Here is a 26,000-nt window from a genome sequence, read left to right as displayed (position 1 = left end):
ATGCAATATAAAATGGTTGCTTCTGTTGAAGGCATTTCAGTGTGGCTTATTTTTTTATGAAGCTGCTGAAAGTGGGTAGCAGGCCAAATTTGTTTACCAGCACAGATTACTTGACGTTCCGCAACTGTGAGGGATGTAGTCTGACACACTCTCCGACACTTCTAACTATATGGTCCTCCTTCATGCCCCTTATTCTGCGAAAGAAAAGGCTTAAAACAACAAAAGCAAAAACAATTGGCCGGGGAACAAAGGAGCCAGCTGCTCGTGGACTCGGAAGTTAGAGATTGTTTTTACAGCGTGCCAGGAACAAAGTGCACGCCCTCATACACTGTGCGTGTCGCATGCGTCGCCACAGCAAGGGAAGGGAGGCGGAGCTGAGCTGCTGGCCTCCCCCTGGAGGGTCGGTGGCGCGCTATTCCAGTGCCTGCGAGGGAGAGGGCCCAATTTAGAATGGCTGGGGAGAGGGGCTGGCCGGCTCACGACGCATCTGACGTAAAGCTGGGCAATCTGCCTCCGGCTTTTCGTCTGGCCAGCGAGAAAAAGGCATTTTATGCCCTGTGAAAGCTTGTGCGAGGGAGTGTTGGACAGTTATTGCTCATGCAGTGTTTTCATTCATTCATTTGCGTATCTGAAAACAGATTGTCTACTGTGTTGCCCTCCAGCTTGAGGAAATGATTTTGTGTGCTGTTGGATGAAAGAAGACCGATGTCACTCTCTGACGCTTGGTTTGTTGGTGCACATCGAGGGAGCTTGTTCCTATGTGCAGTGCTAATTTAGTGTAGCATGAACTGAGTAGGGACACCGAGTACTTGCTTTTCTCGAACTTGTGTGGTGGAGCGCCAGCTCGTGAAGTGATGCATCCTTTGCTGGAAGAAAAGGAGAGTGATTCCATTGTGATTATCGATAGAGAGCCTACTGGCCTGGTGCATGCATGAAACCTTCAATTAATGCATGCAGAAGTGCAAGTTTGGCCTTCAGAATTTATGCACTATTCTTATTGCTTTGAATTTCTGTGTGCACAACTGGCTCTTTTTTCGTGGGGCTCCAGTGGCACTTGCTGATTGAGCACAAATTAAGTGTGGATGGAATGCTTCATTTGTTGGTGGTGTTGCCATCTTCTTGCTGCTCCGTGAGCAGCATCCCTCTAATGAATTTTCCCAGTTTATTTAAGCCATTTTCTGACTTTATGCCATAAGAGATACCCTGTGGTGTGACAAACAAGCTGGATACATGGTGATATGGAAGGCTGCCAAGAGTGATGGCAGCAGCCACATGCTTCAAGGATGCGTAGAGCATTTTCGCAAAAGTTTGGAAGGGCTGGCTCCCGCACAGAGAAGGGAAAGGCAAGTCAAGAGAAAGAATCAGCTGCACAGACAAACAAGGCAGTCAAGAGAATTAGCTTTCGCGAACCAGAAGTGGACAATGGGTATGAGGCAAACACTGGCTGTATTTCAACCAAGTCGACACGGAATGTGATACACGGCAGCAAAGCTCTTGTCAGTGCTGGCGAAAGAAGCTCTGATTCACAGAAAGACTTTGCAAGGACTTCAGGCCTTAGGAGAAGCATTAGTTTAGAGGACATAGAACTCCAGGTGAGGGATGGCATGCTGTGAGTTTAGTAATTTATATCCCTTTTTGTCTTTAAGTTTTTTCAACAATGGAGTAAAATTGTGCTTGAATTAGCGAAGAAAAAAAAAGTCCAAGATTACTGCTGGGTGTGTTCAGATTAGAATGTTGGTGCATGTCCGCGGACCCCCTTTAATTTCGCTGAAAAAAAATATATGTTGTTGTTCGAGTTTCCAGGGCCACGAAACCATTTTGTGAAAAAAAATTTGGCCTTAGTCAAAAAAATTGGGAAGTCTCGCCCGAGCAGAACCGCTTTTTGCTAATTGCGCGAAAATGGGATTTTCACGAGGTCCTACGAAATAATATTGTAGCTGCGAGTCTCAAAATTTTTCTTGGCATACTATGAGTAACGTGCATTTACAAAATGTCATCTTGCAGTTTTGTTGCCTATTTGCTCAATAATGCTCTAGTTTCAGATTTTATTGCTTCGCTTCTATAAATTAATATTCAGAATTTCCAAAATTTCCCAGGGTGTTGTCACACATTAGTTTAACAATTTTGTTAAATATGATTGCCGCGAATGATGTCAAACGCAAACCAAAGATGCATAAATGAAGGCATGTCCAAAAATACAATAATGTGAAATGCAATAAAAAAAAGCCATCTTTGACTTTCTTTAAACTCCCCAGAATTAAAGCCCAGTGCGTGCTCTAATTTAATCTTTAAAAACATGTTGCATTATTTTTGTGTGATTCGAGTTACAAAGCCGCCAAAGTATCCAAATTGATGTTCACGCGCAACCACTTAAATCAGCGAGCTTGTACCTATAGTTGTCATTGTCATGATTTTTAGGTCTTAAGTATGTTCTCTTGTGTTCATGAAACATCAAATTGACAGAAAAAAAGACGAAGGGTTGCTTTAAAGTGCAAATTTGTACATATGCGTGTTTGTACTTGTCGTAATATATTGTTCCTGGTGAGAGCAATTATTGGGAAAAGTTCGTCTAGATGCATACTCGAGTCGGGTTTTCGCATGCAACAGTTTATTGTGCCCTAATGCATATGAAACGCGAGACAGGCAATGAAGGAAGATTGAGTTCGTGCAGAAAGTGTCCTGGAGATGGCACCCACGATCTCAGCCTTCTTGTGCCTGGCGTAGGACGTCCGACAATGACGTTTCCCTTCACTGCCATCTTCAGAGAAGACATTTCTGTTAAGTAAATTACTAAGTTTAGCTCCTCAGCACCATTTTGCTCAGGAACAAAATTTTTGACAGGCACAGATGCATCTGTACATTTTACGACGATCCGTTTGAAGAGGCTGAAGCAGTTTCCGAGACGGAGAGAGTTTCTTCTGGCATAGCTCATGAACAAGGTGTTATCCAAATCTTTTATACTCCGAAAGTTCTGCTTATAGCTAATCTTTTTCTTGTGCTTGTTCAGATAGCACTCAACGCTCGCTTTGAGCTATGCAACTGAGCCATACGTCTCAAGAAGCGCATGAATACTCGCATAGCCATCTCAGTAGAGGACTGCCGGGCAATCGACGACACGACTGACAGACGTGATAGCTCATGCGCTGTAGCAATTTCAACCTTTCTGAAGTGTACTTAGCTGTTTATTTTTATGTATCTCTTATTATCCTTTTTTTTGTACTTTTCAGCGCGCTAGGGCTGCAGAAGCACAGCCTGCACCACCGCAATTTCTAGGCTGTAAACATGTCCTCTCGTGTTCACGAAACGACAAATTAAAACTAAACGACAATAAAAATAAACAGCTCAGTACGCTTCAGAAAGGTTGAAATCGCAACAGCGCATCAGCTTTTGATTGAGGGATCACGGCGCCGAAATCTTGCGGCAAGCACATTGCGCGTTTTCTGAGCAGGAAGCACGAAGGCATGAGTGGGCTTGGATCCTTGTGGTTGGCAGATAATTCAACGGGCGGCTGTTGGAGCTGCTGATGGGACTGTTGCTAGATCAGGCTCTGCTGTTTTATCTGTGCTTCTGCTGCTGAAGTTGCTGGCGATGCTGCATCGTCAATTGCTGCTGATGTTGCATCTTTGACTTTCATAAATGCGGCATGAAGAAGCATATGACAGTGTTCTGCTGACAATGCAAAAAACAATTGCGAAGCAGTACACTTTCTTTGGGTGCTTCATTAAAATATTTTGTGTTGGCAGTCGAACAGTGATTTGCTGGGCAATGCATAAGGTCAATATCAGAGATTGCAGATTTCAGGAAAATTCCAACTTCGAGAAAATTGACTTCCTAACCTGCGTTTTCATGATTGCGTGACAAGATTGTTAGGCCGTTCTAGAGGCTCACGAACACTGGAAAGAAGATGAGAGACGCCATGCCAGTTCTGCCTGAAAACAGCGTTCTGGGGACGGCCGTTACCTACAATAAAACTGAACACTTATGTTAGAAGAGAGCATTTTCAGTGCGAAGGAAGGAAAGAAAAGCAGTAGGTCAGGCATGCCGACACCAAGCTTCGCTTGCCCCCCATTGGCCCGAAAGTGAAGGGCTCCTGAACTTTTTAAAGCGTGTTGAAATAATATTCAAGCATAAAATGTTAACATGTGGATCAGGCTTGTTCACTTGATAGTCCTAAGCTGGCCTTATGCTTGAGCCAAATTTAAAAAAAAATCTTTTATGTAAAAACATCTCTAAGGCACCTCTGTTCTCTTTATTCAGTGCTCTCTGATCATTTGTATATTAGCATTTATGATTATATTTAGTGTCTAAATTAATGAAAGAAGAAATTTGTATAAAGTGAAGTACTAGCGTTTTTTTGTATTATGTCACTTCTGCATAGGGTAGAAATATTACGAGTAGACCAAAGTTCAAGTGTTTATGTCATAGAATGTACAAAATTATTAAATTAATTTTAGCTATTTTGGCAAGAATGCACAGCGTGCACTGAAATACACGAATAGCAAAAATGCAATAGTTTCGTCATGTGTATCAAATGAAAATATATAATTTAAAGGCAGGTGATAAACCGATATATGGGGCACATGCTCAGTTGGAAATTTTGCTAAGTCACATGAATGCTTCCGGCAGCCATCGTTTGGGGCATGCTGACAAAAATAACTTGAGATGAGACCTCCATGTTTTACTGTATGGATGTTGCCCCAACACCAAGTCAATTAAAAAAAAGTTACGTGCTCCTCTCAAGGAAATAATTCTGTGTGAGATGTAGCCATAGTACTGATGCAGCGCTATTCAGGTGCTCATCACGTCAGGCTAGTAATTTCTGTGTTTTTGTTGCAGAGCCAGGCCATGCGGGTGGTGCGCACCATTGGGCAGGCCTTTGAGGTTTGCCATAAACTGAGCCTGGCCAATGCCACGTCAAGCTTGGTCGCCAGCGACAGTCTCCCGTCAGCTACTCGGCACAGCAGCAGCGAGAACTCCATTTCCAGAGGTTTGCCAAAAAACTTGTCTCCTGAGCACTGTAACAGAGCAAGCGTAAAACAAGTGCCTTTTTTTTTACTTGCTGAGCTTAAATGAGCACATGGAGGCCTACCCGATGAAGGCTTATATGTTTTTGTTGTTGTTAGAGCATAGGAATAATAAATATTGCATGTAGGAAACTACATGTATGAAGGGGTCACATGCACGCCAGTTTTCTTTTTAGTAATTTCTATGCGGACCTGCATGCTTTAAACACATAGGGAAAGTTGGCAGAGCTCGGTGAGTTTGTGTGGTAGCATGTAAAACATATGTAACAAATGCAACTTATAAATAATACATTGTGCCCATTAGTGCACTAAATGGAATTTAATGACTCTTTGGGCATATCTGGCACATGCTAGTAGTACTGTTGAAAGCAGCCTTAGTCTGTAACTGTCATTGGGCCATAAAGGTTCACTAATGATTAGCCACTATACTTTAATGCTGCTGAAAATATTTAGTTGGACAAACTCTGCCTTTAAGAAAGGGGAAATTGGCTTTCACAGGGTTTGAACTCGAGGCCAGACCTGAATATGGCAAATCAATTCTCCATATTCAAGTGTCCATGTGCATCTCAAGAGACACGTTAATGAGAAACGCTGATATTGTGGTTTTTATTCCCGATTACAGCAGCCACACATGGTGGTGGTGCAGCACAAGAAAGATTGTGTATGTACTTATTCAGGTGGTTGCTAAGCATAATTCTTTACAAAAGCTACATAGAGGAACTGTGGTGCTTGCATCTACGGGAGATGTTAGTATGTCGATGCAGCCAGCATAGGAGTAATGGGCTGCATATGGATTTTCATGGTTTATCGTTCCAATTCCAAATACCTTAGTGACCTAAAATTGATCATTATTAACTAATGCATTATGAATGCAGCAATTCGCAGTAATTATGCCTGCGTGGATTGAGTCACTGCGCTTAGAGAACTACGAATGGATTTCAACATACACATATTACTTCAATTGAGTGCAATGGTAATATGCGGGAACTACATCCAATTAGGTGCTTCCCAGAGCTTTTATGTAATACATTTTAACACACAATGACACTTTCACAAAAAGCAACTAATATGTACGTTTTATGTTTGCAGTACCATTTGCACATTTTATTTAGCACATTTTGAGAGCCCTTCATCTGTCATTATCAACATAGGTACAAGCTTCCATTAGCTGCTTGCAAAGTAAGAAAAGTTAGAAGACTGAATTTGCAACTTTGCAGTGTCAAGAAACCAAAGTTAAAACTAATCCTGTCACTTGCATTAAAGCATCTCTCATAAATTACTCTGCAACATGGACATGAATCTCCACTGAAATATTTTATTGAAAAAAGAACATAAATTGTTGAACACCAAAATTTTTAGAGAGACAAAAAGATCTCAAATTTTAACTTCAAGCCAGAACACTGCCAGTAAATGTCTTAGTGAAACCTTGTTTAGCAATGGCATCGGTAATTAGAAGTGCTGAAAAATATAAAGATCCCAGGTGAAAAAGTTACTGTGTTACAGAAAGATTGTTATTAACATGTCACCATTTCTCTGATAAAAAAGGTTCATTGGGGCTATGAAGCAGTGATACATTGCACATCTCTGGCATGAAATGCTTGTTCTTTGTTTTTTCTTGTGTTTTTCTTTAAGCTGGTTCTGGGGCACTTCTGGGCACCTTCTGGTTCTCTTAATTGTGATCCCCATGATGTAACGCCTGAGTGTCTAATCACCATGACCTGGAATGTGTGACTGTACTCTTTCACCACATAAAACATTAGTGCCCCATTTTAGTATAGTACAGTGGCAGTTGTGAATGAGCAGTCAAAACAAGGAGAACGAAGGGTCTGAATCTTTTGGCATTGTGTGATTGAGGGGAGAGACATGGGCTGGTTTATGAGAAAACTGGTATTTTGAAAGAGGCCTTGAAATGGTTTTAATGCGATAGCATTAAAGAGCTTGTTTCGCAGAAATTCCGGTGTCAGCGTTGTTGGTTGTGAGCAAAAAATTGGCATTGTCCGTGGGCGAAAATTCGAAATAGATGCAAATAAATAAATGAAAATGTTTGGTCCAAGTGAAAATCAAAATCGAGTCTTCTGCATGGCAAGCAGGTGTTCTACCACGGAGCCACACCAGTGCTTAAAACAGCTTCGTTAAAAAACGCTATAAGAATGTCATGTAGGGGGAGGAGTCATCTTAACGCATGTAATATTGCGTTGCACAATCATAGAATTGCACCAGGTGTTAAAACACGTGAAGTGCACAACGAGTGGGTGGTTTAACCCTTTGTGCGACAACGGGACACATGTGTCCCACTGCCCCACCCGTGCCCCACCCGTGTCCCACCCGTTGCAATTAGCGCATATCTTATCCATGTCTTCGTAATCTCAAGGAAAATTCTTTCACCACGCTTTCGAAGAGCGGAAGTAGTGTTACAATGGCGTTAAATTTCCATCAATTTTTTTTTTGATAGCTTCGAGTTTTCCTCCTCTTCAGATAGAAAGAACCTACCAATCAAAATGCCGGATAATTTACTCTTTTTCTGGTTTTTCAGAGAGGTGACTTTACCTTCTAGTCATCCCGTGTTTTTGTAAATTTGCGCAATAACTTCACAGATAAATGCATTGAAACACAATCCCTTGCGAAATTGCCACGCTCATCCCTCAGCGTAATTGCGGATATTGGTGCGTGGAAATATTTTTCTTGATATCAAATACCTTCTAAAAAGTAGGCACATATTCAGGGACAACAGCCGTACTCGACAATTTCGACAGCCAAAGCAAGGACAGGCAAATGGACAAAAATATGGTTGGTGCTTGCGGTGAAGTAAGCTTTACAGGAACAAACCACAGCGCTAAGAAGGCTCACAAGAGGCGCACATGCAGGTGGTGCTCTACTGCTGGAAATGAGGTCCGCACAACTTTCCTCAGCACAACTTGAGAACTGATACTCTGTGCCATTTGCTTTGGCTGTTTCATCGCAAATACCCGTTGATGAAATCGCGAGATGGTGCCCTCATGAGTCAGTGGGACAATGTTTTCCACTTTTTGAAAACACTCTCATGAGCAAGTGGGACATATATGTCCCACTTTTTTTCAGTAAACTACTGGCTTGATTTTGATGAAGTTTGTTTTATACTATTTCTTTGTACTTTATATCAAAGTACCACAACCGGTTTTTATATCATCATCATTCATGTAAAAAATATAGGCAAACCTACAAAAGGTGAAAGCTGCCCACCCACTACAAAGTGTGCAGCTGCGTGTGGCACCTTACGGACGCGTAGTGGGTACCTCGCCAATTTGCAAAAGGAAGAATTATGGCGTAGTGGGCACTTCGCAACTGCACTTGCACTAGGCATTCTAGAATAGTTTGAAACAGTCAATGTTACACGCACAGATGTCCCTTCTTGTGGCATGTAGCTCAAGAAGAGTGCAGCTCAAGCTTCCCATAAGTTCTTTAAAACTTTTTTACAAATCCATTGAGCTGGTAGCATAAGTGCTTTGGATCATTAACAGATCGATTGAAATAATGTGAAGTTTTAAGTATGTGCATTACTACAAGTCGCAGTGCACTGCCACATGGAGTTTTCATCCGCCTCTGTTTTGGGACGTGGCACTTTTCAGGGATGTCACTTGTGTGACTGATCTGATTGGATCTGATCTGATTGACAGGAGGAGAGAGCGGCCTAGCGGCAGGGTTTATTGTAGCACCTGGTAAAGCAGGTATGAACCAGACAAACATGGAGCGTGGCATTTGTGGTCTGCCGGGTGCGGGCGGAGGATTGTGAAAGCAGAGCTTAGCCCCCGACCGCTCAGCAAAGAAGTTAAGGGAAAAAAAAGCACGACTTGGGAGGAGGATAACCTTTAATTGTTTGTAGCTCCTTTGATACTAGGTGCTTCACTTAAATTATTGTGCTAATGAATTACTCGAGTTGTAGCCTAGCCACTTACACAATTTAAAAGAACCATTTCAGGGACCCTTTAAGGCCAAATTTTAATTAGGGTCTAGTGAGCCTTTCTACTGAATGTGTTTTACTACTGGAGGCAGTAGTCGCTAAGGCAGCAGGGAAGGCAGTTGGGAATAGTGTATGCAAGCTTCTTCACTTGATTCAAATCCACATGCTTTGAATAACTTTAGACTTTTTTCCAAGGTTGCCATTGTGCTGGAACATTTACACTATAGCACCCAAGTTTTTGTGCAAGAGGCTGGTGTGTAAGAATGCCATAAATAGCAAAATCTTCTAGGGAAGAAAAAAAATGAAGAGACAGAGACAAACAACATAGCTGCCTTTCTCTTTTTCTCCTTAACTTTGTGCCCGTTGCTTCTTTTTTTTTCAGCACTTAAAGTAGTGTAGTGTTTGTTGACCACCAACTCGCCCAAAGATGCAGCATAATGAGGAGTGCCAAGTTTGATGTGTCTTTGTCAGCATAATTCTTCACATTATGAAAGACTTTGTGCCGTTTTTTTATAGTATCACTTGTGGCTTTTTTTACTGCGGGTTTAGAAATAACCACTGTGATGTAACTGCTTGCAGAAAAGGACCAGAGTGAAAAGTTTGACAGAGACAGCACTTGCGACGACACTAAGCCACTAGCACCACAGTCGGGATCTAGCCCTGTTGAATCGCCACACCAAGAGTCTCACTGCAGTTCAAAGGCCTCATCCTCATCCCCAGCAACAGGGAGCTCACAGCAGACTCTGCTGCAGCAGCAACAGCAGCAGCAGTCACAGTCACAATCACCTAAGCCAGCTGTCAACCAGATTGCTTGCACCCAGCCTGTGGTGAGTAGATTGCTCATCAGGATGCATTGTGGTTATGTTCACTTAAGTTTTGAAGGGTCCTTGTTCGGGCATGTTGGTATATTTCATAACTGCAGCATGTATTAGTGCGACACATATGGAAAAAGAATCACGACACACGCAAAGAGACAGGTAGGTGCTAAACTTCCAACTGTTTATTTCATGCCCTTCAAACTGCTTCTTATATATGCACGGAAAACACAACTCATCTTGCATGTGCTCATAATCCAAGGTGCAACATCTCCATTCCAGACAAAGAAATAAAGCTTTATGGAGTGAAGTTGGTTAGGCAAATTTTCACTAGAATGGAGACTTTGTTAATACAACACATGTAAATAATTGACATTGGTTTTTGTTTCTGTTCCACGTAGAGACATAAATGTGGGGTACTCTGGATAAATTTTGACTGTCCGGGGATCTTTAAGGGTCCCCTCATCAGGTTTGGCATAGGCGTGCGCAGGGTTCTCCATTAGAGGAGGGGGGAGGCAAAATTTCACCGAAGCGCCTCCCCCTCTTATTGGTCGAGTCCAAAGAAAAGAAGCTTCGCAATGGATGCAAAAGTGAAAATGAAGGTGATGACGTGCTTCTCACAATGACTTGCCCTTGGCCCCGGTTTTCCGAGAATAACGATAGGAAGTAAGTAGTTCTTGGACTGCAACGTCAGGCGTCCTCTGTCGCCATTGTCGTCAAAAACCTGCGTGGCCATAGCCCTGCACTTTAAACAATGACGGGACAGGTCCAACTGAGTTAAGGTGCGGGGCAGACGGCTGCACACCTATGACATTTGGGCATTGTAAATGAACATAACTGAGCATAGAAATAGAACATACAGTAACGACTGTGTTTGCAAAGTATGAATTTGATGCATGGCATGAAAATGGCAGAAATTTTCAACCGCAGGCTGCAGCTGTCTTCTCTCAAGGGAGCCCATCATTGACCACAGCACGTGTCTTCAGTTAAAAATAGGGCACACACAATGCCACCACTGGAAATTTGTCACAAAGCAAAACAGGAAGAAAAAGAAAAAAAGGAAAAGGGCCTTTTCGTGTGAATGCAACATGGTGCATTGGCTCTGCTATGTAAGAAAAAGTAGTGAAGGAACACTCTTTGTGCAGGCTAGTTGAGGAAAAAGAAGAGAGTGTCTGAAGGAAATTTCAACAGCGCGGGAATAAACACGAATGCACGAAAAGAGAGCTGACACAAAAAGAGTCTGCACTGACAGTGAAACACATCTCCTCGTGGCATGGTAATACGATAGGTCAATTTACTTTACCTCCTCTTACAATTAACCGGTTTAAAAAATTATTTTGTTAAAATGCTGCCTAGACCTTACAACATTAGTGTGCAACTGAAATTTGTGATGCCCTTTAATGTTCACTCAATGCACGTTGTGCAAGGGTCATGCATTCCATTCCATCAGAGTGCGTGTGCCGCAATCTGGGATTGAACACGCATCCTTACTTGCTGTTGTGGCTTAACAGCTAAGCTGGTGGCTGCTAAGCACAAAAACGTGGGTTTGATTTCTGGCCATGGTGGCTGCATTTCAGTGGGGAGTGAAATTCAACAGCACCTGTGTACTTGTATTTAGGCGCTTGTTGAAGAATCCCAGGTGGTCCAAATGAATTAGTGCCTCATAATTATATTGTGGGTTTGGCATGTAAAAATTCACGGCCTCTTGAACACCAACTGTCATGCTATGCTATTCTCACAGCATAGCCCACACGTTGTGCACACAGATTTCTTATTCCAGGAATGTATTGTGAGGAAATAATTTTCATTAAAGGGGCTATGACACCCAATTTTCGATCATAATCTGTGTTATGTGGGTTAATCCTCGTGCATTCGCAGACAAGCTGGCAAAGTTTTAGCATACTTGGTCAAAAACTTCATTTATAACTGAATATTTTTTGAAACACATGAGTGGCCTTAGAGTCCGGCAACACTGATGCACTCGCGAGCCGTGACATAACAAGATGCTTACTTTTCGAGCGTTTGTATTTCGGTGAATGATTTTGTTCCGAGGTCAGCTGTGCGTGCAGTCGAGCTATTTCAGCTTTCTTCAGCTTGGCATTGAAATTGAAGATTTGCAACGGATGAAACTTTGGTAGAAGACAGCGGCTTTGCTACATGCAGTGTATGACGTCACATTAGCCGTGGCAAAATGGCGGTCTCGTAGGTGGGCAGGGTTTATAGCCGGAAACTTCTAGGGCTCATTTTGCATTGAAATGTTCCTTTACTGTCCATTTTTCATATATATACAGGCACAATAGACCCTCTACTTCTTTTTTTCCCGGAAAACCACAAATTGTTGGGTGACCGTGTCATGGCCCCTTTAACGAGCGTGTGAAAATACATGTTCGCTATAGAGTGAGTTTAATAACTGGAGGTTAGCATAGCAAAAGGCTCGGCATGCTCATTTATTATGTCATAGTAAATCAAAGGACAATAGAGCAGGAGATATAAATAAACGTTTATTGATGAAACAACTAACATAGCTTATGCCAGTTTGAGGTAAGGGGAAAGAGAAAGCAAACATTGACTTGAACACAGACCTGGTAATGTAAGCAACAATGAGTGCCACAAAATGAACAAAGTGGTTGTTGGAGCTTTGAGGCACCATCAATAAATGTCCGTCTTGTTCGTTTCATAGCAGCAAGTGCACCCTGTTTGAAATTATTAAAAAAAAAATCAGTTTCGCTGCGAGGGTGAAGCAGTGAATGTTATAGCAACAGCTTGGAATGTTATGCGACTAAGGCTGGCAGCTAACTCTTCTGGATCTGATCTCACGTAACTCAACAAAATGCTGGTTTAAGGCAATACAGGCTCTTCAGAACTGAAATGGTTTTCATGCTGTCAGTCCTGTAAACGTGAAGTAAGCGTTGAGAGCATAGCAGGTGTGATGTCTGTCGAGACAGCATGCATGCCAGCTCTCGTGGCCACACCCTTATGAGCAAACTTCGCAGTTGCTGCTCGAGCGACGCAGCCCTCTCCCCTTCCCAGTAGTGCCCCCTCACGCTTCTTCGCGGGGCATTTCCTCTCTACTTGACCAGCCATCAACGCCAGGCCTCACATGCGATGTCATCACATGTGCCCTTCGTGCGACGGAGATGGCTGGCTCTTTTAATTTCTGCTTCAGCCGCGCTCGTCCCAAGCACTCGTGCGCTTTTACTAGCTCGTAGAACATATGATGCGCAGGATGATGTTATCGATTTGGATTTTATACAAAGCATGACGTCGATGTGAACGGCAAAAACCCCCAGAGAGTGCCCATATATTTGCTATTGCAATAATAATAGACAGCAACTGATAGTTTAGAAATGTAGGTAATGAATTCTTCACAGAAAATCACGATATGCTACATTTCATTCACTACTTTATTTTCAACTCAGAAAGCAACGCAAACACTGTTGTGTGGTATGGACTTGTAATACCTGATTTTGTTTGATGGTTGTCAGTAGTCGTTGTTTAATCCGCCATGTTTTGTGAGCTAGTGTCCATGTACCATTTGCTGATATGTCTTTGTTTCTAATACTGTATATCAGTACCCTGAGCCGTGAGTGGGTTGTGATGTGGGTGGGAATGGTTGTGCAGGTGAGTGCTGCAAGTGATGGCGGGTCGAGCCTGTCCCCACCATCACCTGCTGCGCCTGCCTCTCTCGTGCCAGAAGGAACATCACTGTCCCTGTACCACCAATTGCAGCTGATGCGTGCTCAGATGGAGCATCAGGCCCAGCAGGCCCAGTCAGCTATCAGCCAGGCCCGCCATTTACGTGACCAGCTCTCGGCAGAGGCAACAGCTCGTTCTGAAGCCATGGTGGGTACCTTACTTCAAAATGCTCAGTGGTTTTTTCCTTCTTCCATCCTCCTGACCCAGTACACATATTTATTCTGTTATGTTGCATGTGTTATGGTGAGTTTATCCACAGCATCTTTTTGGAGGGACTCCATTTAGTCATGAAATTATGCTGAGGTTAATATCCCTTAGTTGTGTAGATCGTTTTTCATGTTACTGCAGCATTCATTGTACTCATTGGCTGAAGTACTTTAGCTAAACGAGTCCCAACAAGTAAGCATACAAACGACTTTAGTTAGAGCGTACTTAAAAAGCACAAATGACCAAGACGAAACACATACAACAGTCCTGTTGTATCTGTTTCGTCTTCATTGTTTGTGCTTTTCAGGTATCCTCTAATGATGAAACAACCCGTCTAAATCAAGGTATTGTGACTTTAGTTAGTTGCACAATGAAGTACTTTATCCTCTCTCATCTTTCCACTCCCCTTTCCCCCAGCGTAGGGTAGCCAACTTGAATGCTTTCTAGTTAACCTCCCTGCCTTTCCCGTTTGTATTACCTCCTTCCTTATCTTTAATTCGGTATAAATTGATAGCAATGAAATAATAGTTTGTGCACCTGTCTAGACAAGTTGCAAAACAACATTCTGTTTCCGTGGTTGCATGAATTTATATTTTTCAGGTTCATAACCTGAAAAAAAAAATTAATTATGGGGTTTTATGTGCCGAAATCACATTATGATTATGAGGCGTGCTGCAATGGAGGACCCTGAATTAATTTTTTACACCCAAGGTTCTTCCACGTGCACATAAATCCAAATACACTTGTGCTGAAGAATTTCACTCCCATTGAAATGTGGCTGCCATTGCCAGAAATTTAACCCTTGTGCTCGAGCTTTGTACCACACCTTAGCTGCTAAGAGCAGGTAGTTTATAGCCTCTGCTGGTGGCTTAGTGGCTGTGATGTTCTGCTACTGAGCACAATGTCACAAGCTCAATTTCTAGCCACTGCAGCCACAGTCTAATGGGAGTTGTAAGGAAAAGTGCTTGTGTATTGAGACCTAGTGGCACATTTTGAATACATATGTTCCAAATTAACTTTAACTGCTCTGCTAAACCATCTCGATAGGGTCATTCCACGCCAAATGTCCCAGCCATTTCGGTGACCATCTCAAATGTACTTCAAAAAAGTCCTGCTCATTTGCTGCATTGAAAACAGTGAATTGCTAGAATATTTCGCAGAGAAAAAATTTTTTGGTTACGCAGGAGCCTTCCGAACTTCGCAGAATATCGTTTAAGTATTGTTTGTCAGAAAAAATATTCTGAGAGTATCGTTTCTTGTTTCAATACTAAATTTGGGTTATATATTAAGGAAAGGCATTCGTATAAGGAGTTCGAAGCCCAATAATATTACTGCAATTTTTCAGTCTTATATGCCTATAGCAAATTTGCCAAAATGTTTCATGTTTGCATTTTTTCCCTTATAATATTGCGCTATGTATGAACATCTGAGTAATGAAAACTTACTCTACAGAAGGTATATTCTGTGTTAAATATATTTTCAGGCCACTGATATTTCTAAATTTTACAAGAAAAAATCACAAATTTGAGAAAATCATCATTTTGGTCCACATTGAGACGCAATTTACGCCACGTGGTTCTCCAAATAAATATTAGCTTTATACTTCAATCTAAATGAAATAAATAGTTCTTCTTATTTGGCTAGTTTTATCTTTACAATTTTTTTTTTTAGGAAAAAAAATAATTTGTTAAGTTCTCCATTGACGGCTATGGGGAACTTCAACGAGGAAGCTGCCGTATGATCAAATGGGAAGATAGGCATCAATGGGGAACTTCAAAAATTATTTTTTTAAAATTGTTTTTAAAGATTCAACTTGCCAAATAATTTTACTAATTCTCTAGTTAATGATGGGCAACTGTATGTTTAGTAGAGCTGGCAAACAGTAAAAAAGCAAACCAACATCTTCTGTGTTTTCTCATGCCCATGTGCAGTCACAGAACCAGCAGCTAATTGTGCACAATCGGGAGCTGCTGCAGCACATTCACTTGTTGGTGAAGCACATCCAGGAGCTGGAAAAGAAGATAAACCGACTTGAAGGCAAAAGTGACCATCTGCAGCCTGACCTGTCGCCATCCCCACTTCAGGTGATATGCTTGTACTGCCTAGAGCAGTGCTCTTCCAACTTTTCGGCACTTCCGCATCTCACTTCATTCAATCTTGTAATGTTAGAATTCCATGGCTGGGAACCCTCTTGGTATAGGGTGAAAAAAATTTGAAAGGATGTAAGAATGGGCTCGTTGTTGGTGATAGATGGTGAAACTTGTGGCGCACAAAAAAGACACAGACAAAGAAAGTGACGACTGGACCATGCGAAAAGCATTTCCCTTCCTTTATTTTCATTTTTTTTGTGCAGCTAGAGGTTATGTAGAGGCATCCATGCAGAATTCTTTGCCATTTTTTTTTTTCATTGGTATTATCACATTTAAAATTGTCATTGCAATATCTAAATGATTCTTTTGAAAGGAATTTTTATTGCTTGTACCTCTGGGACAAAGCCTACAGCTTTTTTCTATTTGCTTTGAAAGAAAAAATGATGCAAACACGCACTTGTGTGTAGTATTTTCTTCTTGTACATACACATACTACTGGGGATGTTTGTGCTTGTCGGCATGAGAAAGATGTAATCACGTTTCGGCGTGGAAGAGGCTTTGTTCTAGTCGGTATTGGTCATTCTGTTTGTCTTTGTGTGAAAAGGGTGTTACCACCTTACAGATTGGTCCACCACCCCGGTTCTTGGACCTGCTTTCTGGGGCAACAGCTGCAGGGAAGACGCCATCTCCAGTGCCCCCTAGTGGAGAACCCTTTGAGCTGGGAAGCCTAGCTTGGCTTTCAGGGCCATCGGGAGCACCAGCCAGCAGCAGCCCCCCGCCAGCCACTCCTCCACACCACAATTTGACTGCTGCCTCCACAGCCAACTCATCCCCTTCGGTCACCACGAGCAACCTTCAGTTGCGGGTCAGTTGGGCATTTATGGCTGATTTATTTGGCTCCATAGCCCAGCAAGCTTCTGTGTTTGGCTAGTTGCTGATAATGTTGTTACAAGGGAGTTGATCGAAGTAAATTGGGAAGCAGCTCACCACTGGCCCAATCTACATTCTATTTCATTGTTATAGATTATGGACTTGTTGAGTTATACGGCGCATGTTTTACTTATTCACTGTGACAAGGTGATTACATAGCAGGCATGTGCATAGGATATGCATACGTAAATGTTTAACACTCCCCTTCCTGAATTTTAAGTTTCTTTTTCCTGGAGTTTGTGACATTGTTTACATTTGTTATGAGTAGAGCTGTGCGAATAGCAAAATTTTTGGTGCGAAGCGAATTCGAATATTGAAGTGTGAGTGTGAATTGAATCGAATATTTTTCGAATATTTCTAGAATATTTCTCGAATATTTTTCTAATACTTCGAAGTGAAATTCCAGAAAGAAAAGTTGGAGAGGATTCCTAAGCATATTCTTATGAGATAGCAACATGAAAGTGTTTCTTTTCGCTGGGTTGATGAAGTGCTGGCAGGGTGGTGTTTCGTAGTTGTCTTATCAAGAATGAGGCAATGTAGAGGCCGAATTGTATTTATGTACATGATTTGGTGCAGCCAAAGTGTTGCCGACAACACTTTACACGTGATAGGCAAAGATGCCATTTCCTCAGCTTCTCCTCCTCTTTCAACTTCTGTGGAATCCCAACTGATGTGGCGGACAAAGGTGTGCTCCCTTGTCCGCCACATCACGGAGTTCCAAATCTGCCTCGTAGACGTTGATATATAAGAACATCTGAAATTTTGGATGCTAAAAAGCTTTGGCACCCGATTTTTCGGACTTCCTGCCCAAATTTTAGGTCCAAAACAGCATTAATTGAGGCACCACCTCTGCCACATCTTTCATCTCCATGTTGGATGAATTTCATCTCCATGCTGGAACCAGCGTTTTCTGGAGTTGATACAAGTGCGACCATAGCGGAGATTGAAAGGCAGCTTTGCCGCAATACGGGGGTGCGATGAGGTGAGGCATATTGAAAATCTAGGGATTACTTCCAATGGGACGTTGACTGGGTCTTGGCTAAGTTCGACCGTAATGGAGCTTGAAAGGCAGCTTTGCCGCAATACGTGAGTATAATGAGGTGAAGCATATTGAAAATTTGAAGGAGTCACTTTCAATCGAACGTTGACTGTATTTGTCTTTGGGAAGTTTGAATTGTTCGAATAGTAAAATTCCAGTGTGAATCAAATGGAATAGCAAACACTATTTAAAAAATATTCGAAATTTCGAATATTCGCACACCCCTAGTTATGAGCTTTATGGGCAAAGTTGTTGGGTATCTACCATATCTTAGGACTGCCATAACTCTGTTGACTGGGAGAAATGATGAAAGCTGCCTGCTGTAAGATAAATATATCCACCCTGCCTGAAGAATGAGAATAGGTGGAAGAGATTGATAGTGAGCACGAGCAGAGTCCTGTTGCCAGTACAGTCAAACCTCGATATAATGAACCTTAATAAGACAAAGCTCTCAAGCTAACAAACTTTTTCCTTTCCGATTCCTGCGTCCATTGAAAGATATTTTTTTAATGATATAATGAACTAGTCTTGCAAAGCAATATTGATGTAGTTGCGAAGCAATATTGATACAATGAAGTTTTTGCGAGTAAAAAAAGCAAATTTGGAAAAATTGCATGAATGTCAAAACATGAAGGGTGTTGGTACAGGCATGACAGGTAAAAAAAAATTTTTCTCCCTCTAGGTTCGTATTGAGTATTGCACCATTGAACGTCGTCTACGTTTTTGATGAACGGGAGGTCAGGCATTGTGTCTCGCGCAGTGGACGTGCCGAGGCGCGTGGTATACGACCTCGGTAGTGATCATTCGATCCTCGAAATCACTCTTCTCCACCTCACAGCACTAATGACAAGAACAAGGGGGTTCGCATGGGTGGACTGGGACGCCTTCCGCGAACATCGCACAGCAAAAGGGACAGACACCCCAATTTCCAATATGTATTGAATTACGGTCTCGTGACCTTCAATCAGACACCAAACTGGCCACGTGCACTATCCAGACCGACGCTCCAACCGAACGCACGGACAGCCGGCTTGCTTATCTCATTGAAGCCAAGTCGTCCATCCTCACTCACTGAAGGGCCAACGACTTAATAACATAAAGGCTCCAGAAAACGGTGGCGGTACTCAATAAACATACAGTTAAACCTCGGTGATACGAATCTTGCGGGGTTACCAAAAGTATTCGTATCATCCGAAATTCGTATCACCAGAAAACATGAAAAATTTGTATGCGACAAGAGAAAGTTGGCATACGTTTTGATTCAGTGTTTCTCAGGGCCGCGGTGACGTCATGAACAGCTCTGAATGATTGCCAGTAAAGTTTTTAGACGTCAACGATCATATCTGTACTCGTAAATATACGGTGCATGCGCACGTGTGTAATTAATCAACTAGATGTGTTGTGCCCCGTAACCGCTAGTAGCCCCTTCCTAATCTTGTACGCTTTTCTGCATGGCACCAGAGTGCTGCGGCGAAAGTGACTTAAGAAGCGCTTTGCACACGACAGATAGAGGCCAAGCTCCATCGCCAAGACCGTCCGCTTGGTCTCTCGGGGTTTTCGTCCACCTTTAATGGGACTTCATGACGGACCCGCAGTCCAAGTTTCAGTCTTGTTTCATAGAACGTCTGATTGCGGGGACATGGCTTGCATTGACGTGGCAGGCACATGTTAACACAGCACAAAGACGCTGCTGCCTCGAGCACAGGAGCACGCGTCAACGCGTCCTAAAAAAAAAGTGCGACGTTAACATCATCTGCAATCTAAACGTGAAGGCGCTTAAAGGCCTCCAAGATTTGCGTGCACACTCTCGGAGGAAACGAGGCATCGTTGATGGTCACACAGTGCGCATGCCCGCGCCCGCGCGTGACTGCCACGTCATCAGCGACAGCGCGGGCAGCACCTGCTCGTACCTGTGTGCTAGCGTACGTTCGTATCACACGTCGCAGGAAGCAAATCGGTTCGCAACAACTGTACTCCAATACATTGCAGGCTAATGGGCCTTGGCCGGGACCGCAGAAAAGTTCGTATCACCCTGAAATTCGTACGAGCCGTGATCATATCACCGAGATTTTACTGTATCAAGGAACACTGCCGCGTCCTCAACCAACAACAGTAGGCGGAGCTTTGTAACTCCCTCGACGGGAAACTCCACCACTCCCGCTTGTGGAAAATCCTCAAGAATCTTCTCGACAACACCAATACCCGTTCACAACAACAACCAAGGCACACAGCCAGGACCACGTAACTAGTACCTTATGCCAAAAGTGCACCCCTTCTGGTCCCGCAAAGACTCGTGAGATGCGGCCTTTGAGATAGCTGTTGACTGCTGTGTGGGAGTCGCTCACGATGGTGTCGCAGTCTGGGTCGAGGGCGGCCAGGACGATGGCCACCTCTTCGGCCGTCTCAGCTTTGTGGGTTACGATGCTCGCAGCGTGTCTGAGCGAGCCGCCTTGAGTGGTAGCTGCGGCGAAGCGGTGCCTGTCTTGATATTCATCCCGCAAAAAGACTGGTCCTCAAACGTGACCCTCAATCAGGACTTCAGCGTGGCCGAGATACACGCTTCCCTGCGCAAGCTGAACAGCTATTCAGCCCCCGGCTCAGGCAGCGTCACCAACAAAACCCTAAGAAACCTAGACGACCCTTCTGTGGAACAGCTCACTGCGTACATTAATGACTGCTAGCACCAAGGATCCATACCCCAGTCGTGGAAAATGGCCAAGGTAATCCTCATTCCAAAACCCAGCAAGCCGTCCAGCCTGGCCAATCTCCGTCCCATTTCGTTAACATCGGGAGTAGGCAAGGTTATGGAGCACGCGCTCCTCACCCGCATAAACTCCTACCTTGAAGACACTACCGCCTACCCCCACTTGATCTTTGGCTTCAGGGCGCACTTCTCAACTCAAGATGCCATGCTTCTAGTACTCAAACACCACATCCTCGATGGCAAATCCTGACACACAAAGGCGATCTTGGGACTCAATCTACAGCGCGCCTTTGATAACGTCGCGCACTCCACCATCCTCCAACGCATATCACTACTCAACGTTGGCGAGCGCACCTATAACTACGTTCGAGACTTTCTATCCCACAGAAGGGCGTTCCTCTCGGTTGGGGACATTCAGTCGGAAGAACTCGCTCTCGGTGGCATGGGCACCCCGCAAGGCTCTGTCATCTCCCCAATGTTGTTTAATCTAGTCATGATCGGTTTAGCACAGGAACTCCAGAAGATCGACGGCATTAAACGTACCATTTATGCCGACGACACTACGATTTGGGCCGCGAAGGGCAGCGATGGCCAATTCGAAACTGCTCTGCAAAATGCTATTGATACCGTTGAAACTTCTCTCCAAGACACAAGACTCCGATGCTCGCCCAGCAAGTCGGAACTTCTCTTATACCACCTCACGCTCCGCGGACGCCTACCGCAGCGCTACAGTCGAGCCCACATATAACGGCCCCACTTAAAACGAACGGTACCCGCGTGACCGTGGAAATATACATTATTTCAATGGCACATAATCACACTTACAACGAACGCCTTTGAACCCTGCCGATCGGTTACAGCGAACGGAGTCGGCCGGCGACTGCGGAGACACCCCTTTCGACCACCTATAAGCCATCGGCGAGCCAAACGCCGATTCTGCCCCCACAGGCTTCTCATTGTCGTTCTCCCCGACAGTTTTTCGTTACGCACCCCTCCGTCCTTTGTCCCCCTGCTGCTCCGAGCACCCTGCATCGCCAGTGGGTGTGGGGTGCTCACCGACTTCGATATTTCGCGATTGGTTCCGTGTTCTCGCTCATTTTGCACTCCGTTCAGCATGCCCTGCACGCGTGCGGAAGGGTAAAAATGGCTTACGCGGAACGAAGTGCGAATTATCGAAGTCGGTGGGGCCGCGCAAGGTGGGACGCGTGGGCTCGGAACATTCCGATAAGTGGTTCTATAATGCTGGCCAAAGCGAAAGACTTCGCATTTCTGTTGGATTTTCCCGACTTCTGCCCAGGAAATGGCTGGCTACATCGGTTCAAGGTGCGTCATGGCATTGTTTTAAATCGATTGTCGGTGAGGCGGCCTCGGCCAGCGACCAAAACGTTGCCTCGTGGCTTGAACCAAATCGAGACACTATTTTAAGCTATGCGGAGCGATACGTCTATAACGCAGACGAAACTGCGTTATTCTACCAGATGCTGCCAGGAAAAACGCACGCTATGAAAGGCGACACGTGTGCTGGCGGCAAGCACAGTAAAGTGCGCGTCACAGCGCTTTTGTGCACTAACATGGATGGCAGCGACCGGCGCGTGCCCTTTGTAATCGGCAAGTCAAAGAAGCCACGTTGCTTTCGGGGCTATGTGCCTGTGCGTTACAGGCATAGTGCTAAAGCGTGGATGACGCGCAATTTATTCGCAGAGTGGCTGAGCGAGTTAGACCGCGACATGCACAAGCAAGGCAGGCGTATGCTGCTTGTGGCCGACAATTTCTCCGCGCACCACGTACAAGCCTCTCTCACGGCAGTGACCCTGCTTTTCCTGCCGCCCAACACAACGTCGAAAGTGCAACCGCTTGACTTGGGCATAATCCGTGCGTTTAAGGCTTATTATAGGCGCCGCGTTGTGGAGCGCATGCTCATAGCTGTTGACCAGCCGGCAGCCAACCTGCCGTTTCGGGTGTCACTGTACTCAGCTCTGGAGATGGTAAAAACTTCGTGGGTGGAGATAACGGCTACATGTGTGCAAAACTGTTTCCGCAAGGCCGGCTTCGCCGACGTCGGAGCCGATGCCGACCCTGAAGCTTCCGAAGAGGACCACTCCGGCGGCGATTTGTGGCAGCGTGTTGTCGACTCCGACATGGGAGGGAGGGACATCTGCTGGGATGATTTCGTTATGGCCGATGATGATGCCAACACTGCAGAACCGTGCACGGATGAGGGCATTGTCAATGAAGTGCGCGGCAAAAGCGACTCGGAGGAATCAGATGACGACGACGATGAAACGTTGGAGCCAGCGCCCACAAGCGTGCCTGTAGCAATTGGCTACATAGATAGCCTCAGGCAACTTGTCTATGCCAAGGGCCTCGGCGAGGAGCATGCTGCCTCTTTAAATTAACTGGAGACCACCCTTATCGCATTGGCACTCTCGAAGCAGACGTGCATCACGGACTTTTTTGCGAAAAAATAAATTTTGGGTTTTCACTTGTAACTTTTTAAAAGCTGTTTTTTCGATTTATTACGAACTTCGGGATACAACGAACGGACGCCGCGTCACGCTCAGGTTCGTTATAAACGTGCTCGACTGTATACGCACAAACGCCGCTATGAAGAAATCCAGCTCCACAAAAGGAACGGTGGCACCATAACCATAGTTTCCGCCATCCGGGTCCTTGGCATGACTATCGAAGCCAACGGTGCGAAGTCAACGGCTGTATCCAAGATCTTCCGACAGATAACCAACACGTCGTGACTGTTAAAACGGGTGACAAACCGAAGGCAGGGCATGAAGGAAGAAAGCCTCATCCGCCTCGTATACTCATTTGTTATCTGCCACATCACGTACGTCGCCGCCTTCCATACCTGGTACAAAGCAGAAAAGACGAAGCTGGGCATCATCATTCACGGAGCCTACAAGCTTGACCTCGGTCTACCAAACGACACCAGCACAGAATTTCTTCTACAGTTGGGACTCCATAACACCCTCGACGAATTAATCGAAGCGCAGCGTCACTCATTTGGAAGGCCTCTCCCTCACAGAAACGGGACGGCACATTCTGATGAAACTCGGCATCACTTACCCCCGCCAGCACGGAGACAAAGACCCAATCCCAGGACGTATCCATCCAGGCCTGGCTACACGCCGACCCCATCACCAAAAACATGCACCCTGAATACAACAATGAACGGCGGAAGGCACGGGCCGCACCCCTCGTCAAAGCTTACGGTGACACCACAGGTGTCACCTTCGCCGACGCAACTGAATATCAAGACGGGCACTGCTTCGCCGCGACTACAACTCAAGGCGGCTCGCTCAGACATGCTGCGAGCATCGTAACCCACAAAGCTGAGACGGCCGAAGAGGTGGCCATCGCCCTGGCCGCCCTCGACCCAGACTGCGACACCATCGTGAGCGACTCCCGCACAGCAGTCAACAGCTGTTTCAAAGGCCGCATCTCACAGCAAGCATTACGCATCCTACACCAAGCCTCTCACTCAGCAGATAACCAAATCACGCTCGTCTGGATTCCAGCACATGCCGGCAACGTTCATCCGCACCTGACCAACCTCATTGAGGTCGCACGCTCCGTAGCACGAGGCCTGGTCAATCGTGCCGGAGACAGCACAGGTGTACCCGCGGAACGTGATTGCCTCACCAGCTACGACGACATCACAAAAGCATTTTACCTCGAAAGAAGAACCTTCCCTACCCTTCATCACAAGCTAAACGGAGCACAGGCAACCACCCTCCACCTGTTGCAGACAAACACGTACCCGTCACTGCATCGATACCACAAAATATACCCAGACATTTATCTTAACCACACTTGTAAGATCTGCAAGAGTCAGGTCACCTCGCTCCCGCATATGCTGTGGGAATGTAAACACCAATGCCCATCCATTAACACTAAGATCCTCTCGTCGAGATGGCACGCTGCACTGTGCAGCTCCCACCTCAACGACCAGCTTTGGGCGACCCAGCAGGCCTGCGAGGCGGCGGAGAGCCAAGACCTCGACGTCCCCACGTGGGAGGCCTTGGCCCAGCCATCCAAAATGCTGGTTTCAATAAATGTTTATTCCTCCTCCTCCTCCTCCTCCTCCTCCTCCTCCTCCTCCTCCTCCTCCTCCTCCTCCTCCTCCTCCTCCCTCTAGGTGCTTTGCACAAGCAGCCAATTCAAATTGGTTATGTTTAGGGGTGTGGGAATATTTAAATTTTCAAATATGAATGAATGAAGAAACGGTCTTCGAATATTTGATATGAGTGTATGGTTAAATAGTATCAAAACAGGAAGTAACAATAGCTCTTCTTACTTCCTATCCATGATGATTACTGTAAAAAAATATAGTGTGCATTTTTTTTGCTGTTTAGTGTCTGTTATGAATTGCTTTCTTCTCGCCACAAATGCTACAAATAGGCTGGTTACAATTTTTTTTTCCTTAGTGTCTTTAGTGTCTGTTGTATGCCTCTACTGCTAGTGTTTCACCTTTGCTGCATGAAGTCTGTAAAGTAAATCTTTCGAAGGGAAAACACATCTTAGTGATCTTATTTAATTTCAGAGGTCACTATTGCCTTTACTATAATTGAAGTGACCATGGGGTCGATATGTTATTGTAACAAGCATGTAGTGTAGATTGCCAGCTTTGTGGCACGCTGTGCGGTCACATTTTGCATACAGCACAGATGCTGTTCACTAGTAGGGACAAAGGGCCACATAAGGCTATTGCTTAATACTCGGTGTCGCCTCAAAAATGGCTGTGGCATATACTATACTTCGGACTCCGTGTTTTCGAATAAATCCAAAAAAGTCCGATAAACACTCGCTGGTAAAATTTTTGGCAGTTCGGATTTATCCGATAATTCCAATTTTAACAGCCAATATGACGCTGTTTTAATAATAATAATTATTAATTGTTTGGGTTTAACGTCCCAAAAGCACGATATGTGATTATGAGGGACGCCGTAGTGGAGCGCTCTGGAAATTTCGACCTCCTGAGGTTTTTCAACGTGCAACTAAATTGAAGCACACGGACCTCAAGCATTTTCGCCCCATCTAAGATGCGGCCGCTGTGGCCGGGATTCGATCCCGCGACCTTCGGGTCAGCAGTCGAGCACCATGACCACTAGAACACCGTGGTGGGTATGACCCTGTTCCGTTCTTTATAGAAAGGGCATGTTCTAAGCGGTCATTGATACATTGGCTGGCTTGGTCGATATAAACTTACCTAACATCAACAGCATCGGTCAGCAAACTCACTCATTGGTCGACTCACTCAGACTCAGATCGAGCCGTGAGTCCGAGTCTGAGTGAGTCCGAGGGTGTAATGTTTTCCGAGTTTGAGTCCGAGTGAGTCCAGTTGAGGAAACTTTTGGCGAGTCCAAGTCCGAGTGAGTTCTAAGGGCAAAATATATTTCATGAATGAGTCTGAGTGAGCTCCACATTTTTTGCTGACCTATGATCAACAGTATCTCGTCGATTGCACACATCGCACATTTAACAAAGGGCTTGTCGCACACAGAGGGAGAGACGTCAATGTAATGTAGGTCCCCCGGGAGCGCGAG

The 26,000-nt window shown here is 44.7% G+C and overlaps 1 protein-coding gene across 2 annotated transcripts in view; it reads left to right on the top strand.

Annotated features, from left to right (window-relative positions):
- The window catches only part of LOC119396195 (carboxyl-terminal PDZ ligand of neuronal nitric oxide synthase protein), a 50,230-nt gene that overhangs the window by 11,150 nt on the left and 13,080 nt on the right, over window positions 1-26,000 (top strand). The window contains exons 1-6 of one of the 2 annotated variants that reach the window (XM_049415893.1): window positions 1,172-1,592; window positions 4,837-4,987; window positions 9,541-9,788; window positions 13,398-13,619; window positions 15,611-15,763; window positions 16,392-16,634. In XM_049415893.1, coding sequence (XP_049271850.1) covers window positions 1,284-1,592; window positions 4,837-4,987; window positions 9,541-9,788; window positions 13,398-13,619; window positions 15,611-15,763; window positions 16,392-16,634 — 1,326 coding nt within the window. In that variant the 5' untranslated portion in view covers window positions 1,172-1,283. Of the gene's footprint in view, window positions 1-1,171; window positions 1,593-4,836; window positions 4,988-9,540; window positions 9,789-13,397; window positions 13,620-15,610; window positions 15,764-16,391; window positions 16,635-26,000 lie in introns of those variants that run through there. The other variant, XM_037663297.2, reaches the window with a different exon arrangement.

Source organism: Rhipicephalus sanguineus, chromosome 1, assembly GCF_013339695.2.
Source record: "Rhipicephalus sanguineus isolate Rsan-2018 chromosome 1, BIME_Rsan_1.4, whole genome shotgun sequence".
NCBI lineage: Eukaryota > Metazoa > Arthropoda > Arachnida > Ixodida > Ixodidae > Rhipicephalus > Rhipicephalus sanguineus.
This window is presented reverse-complemented; position numbering and strand designations above follow the sequence as displayed.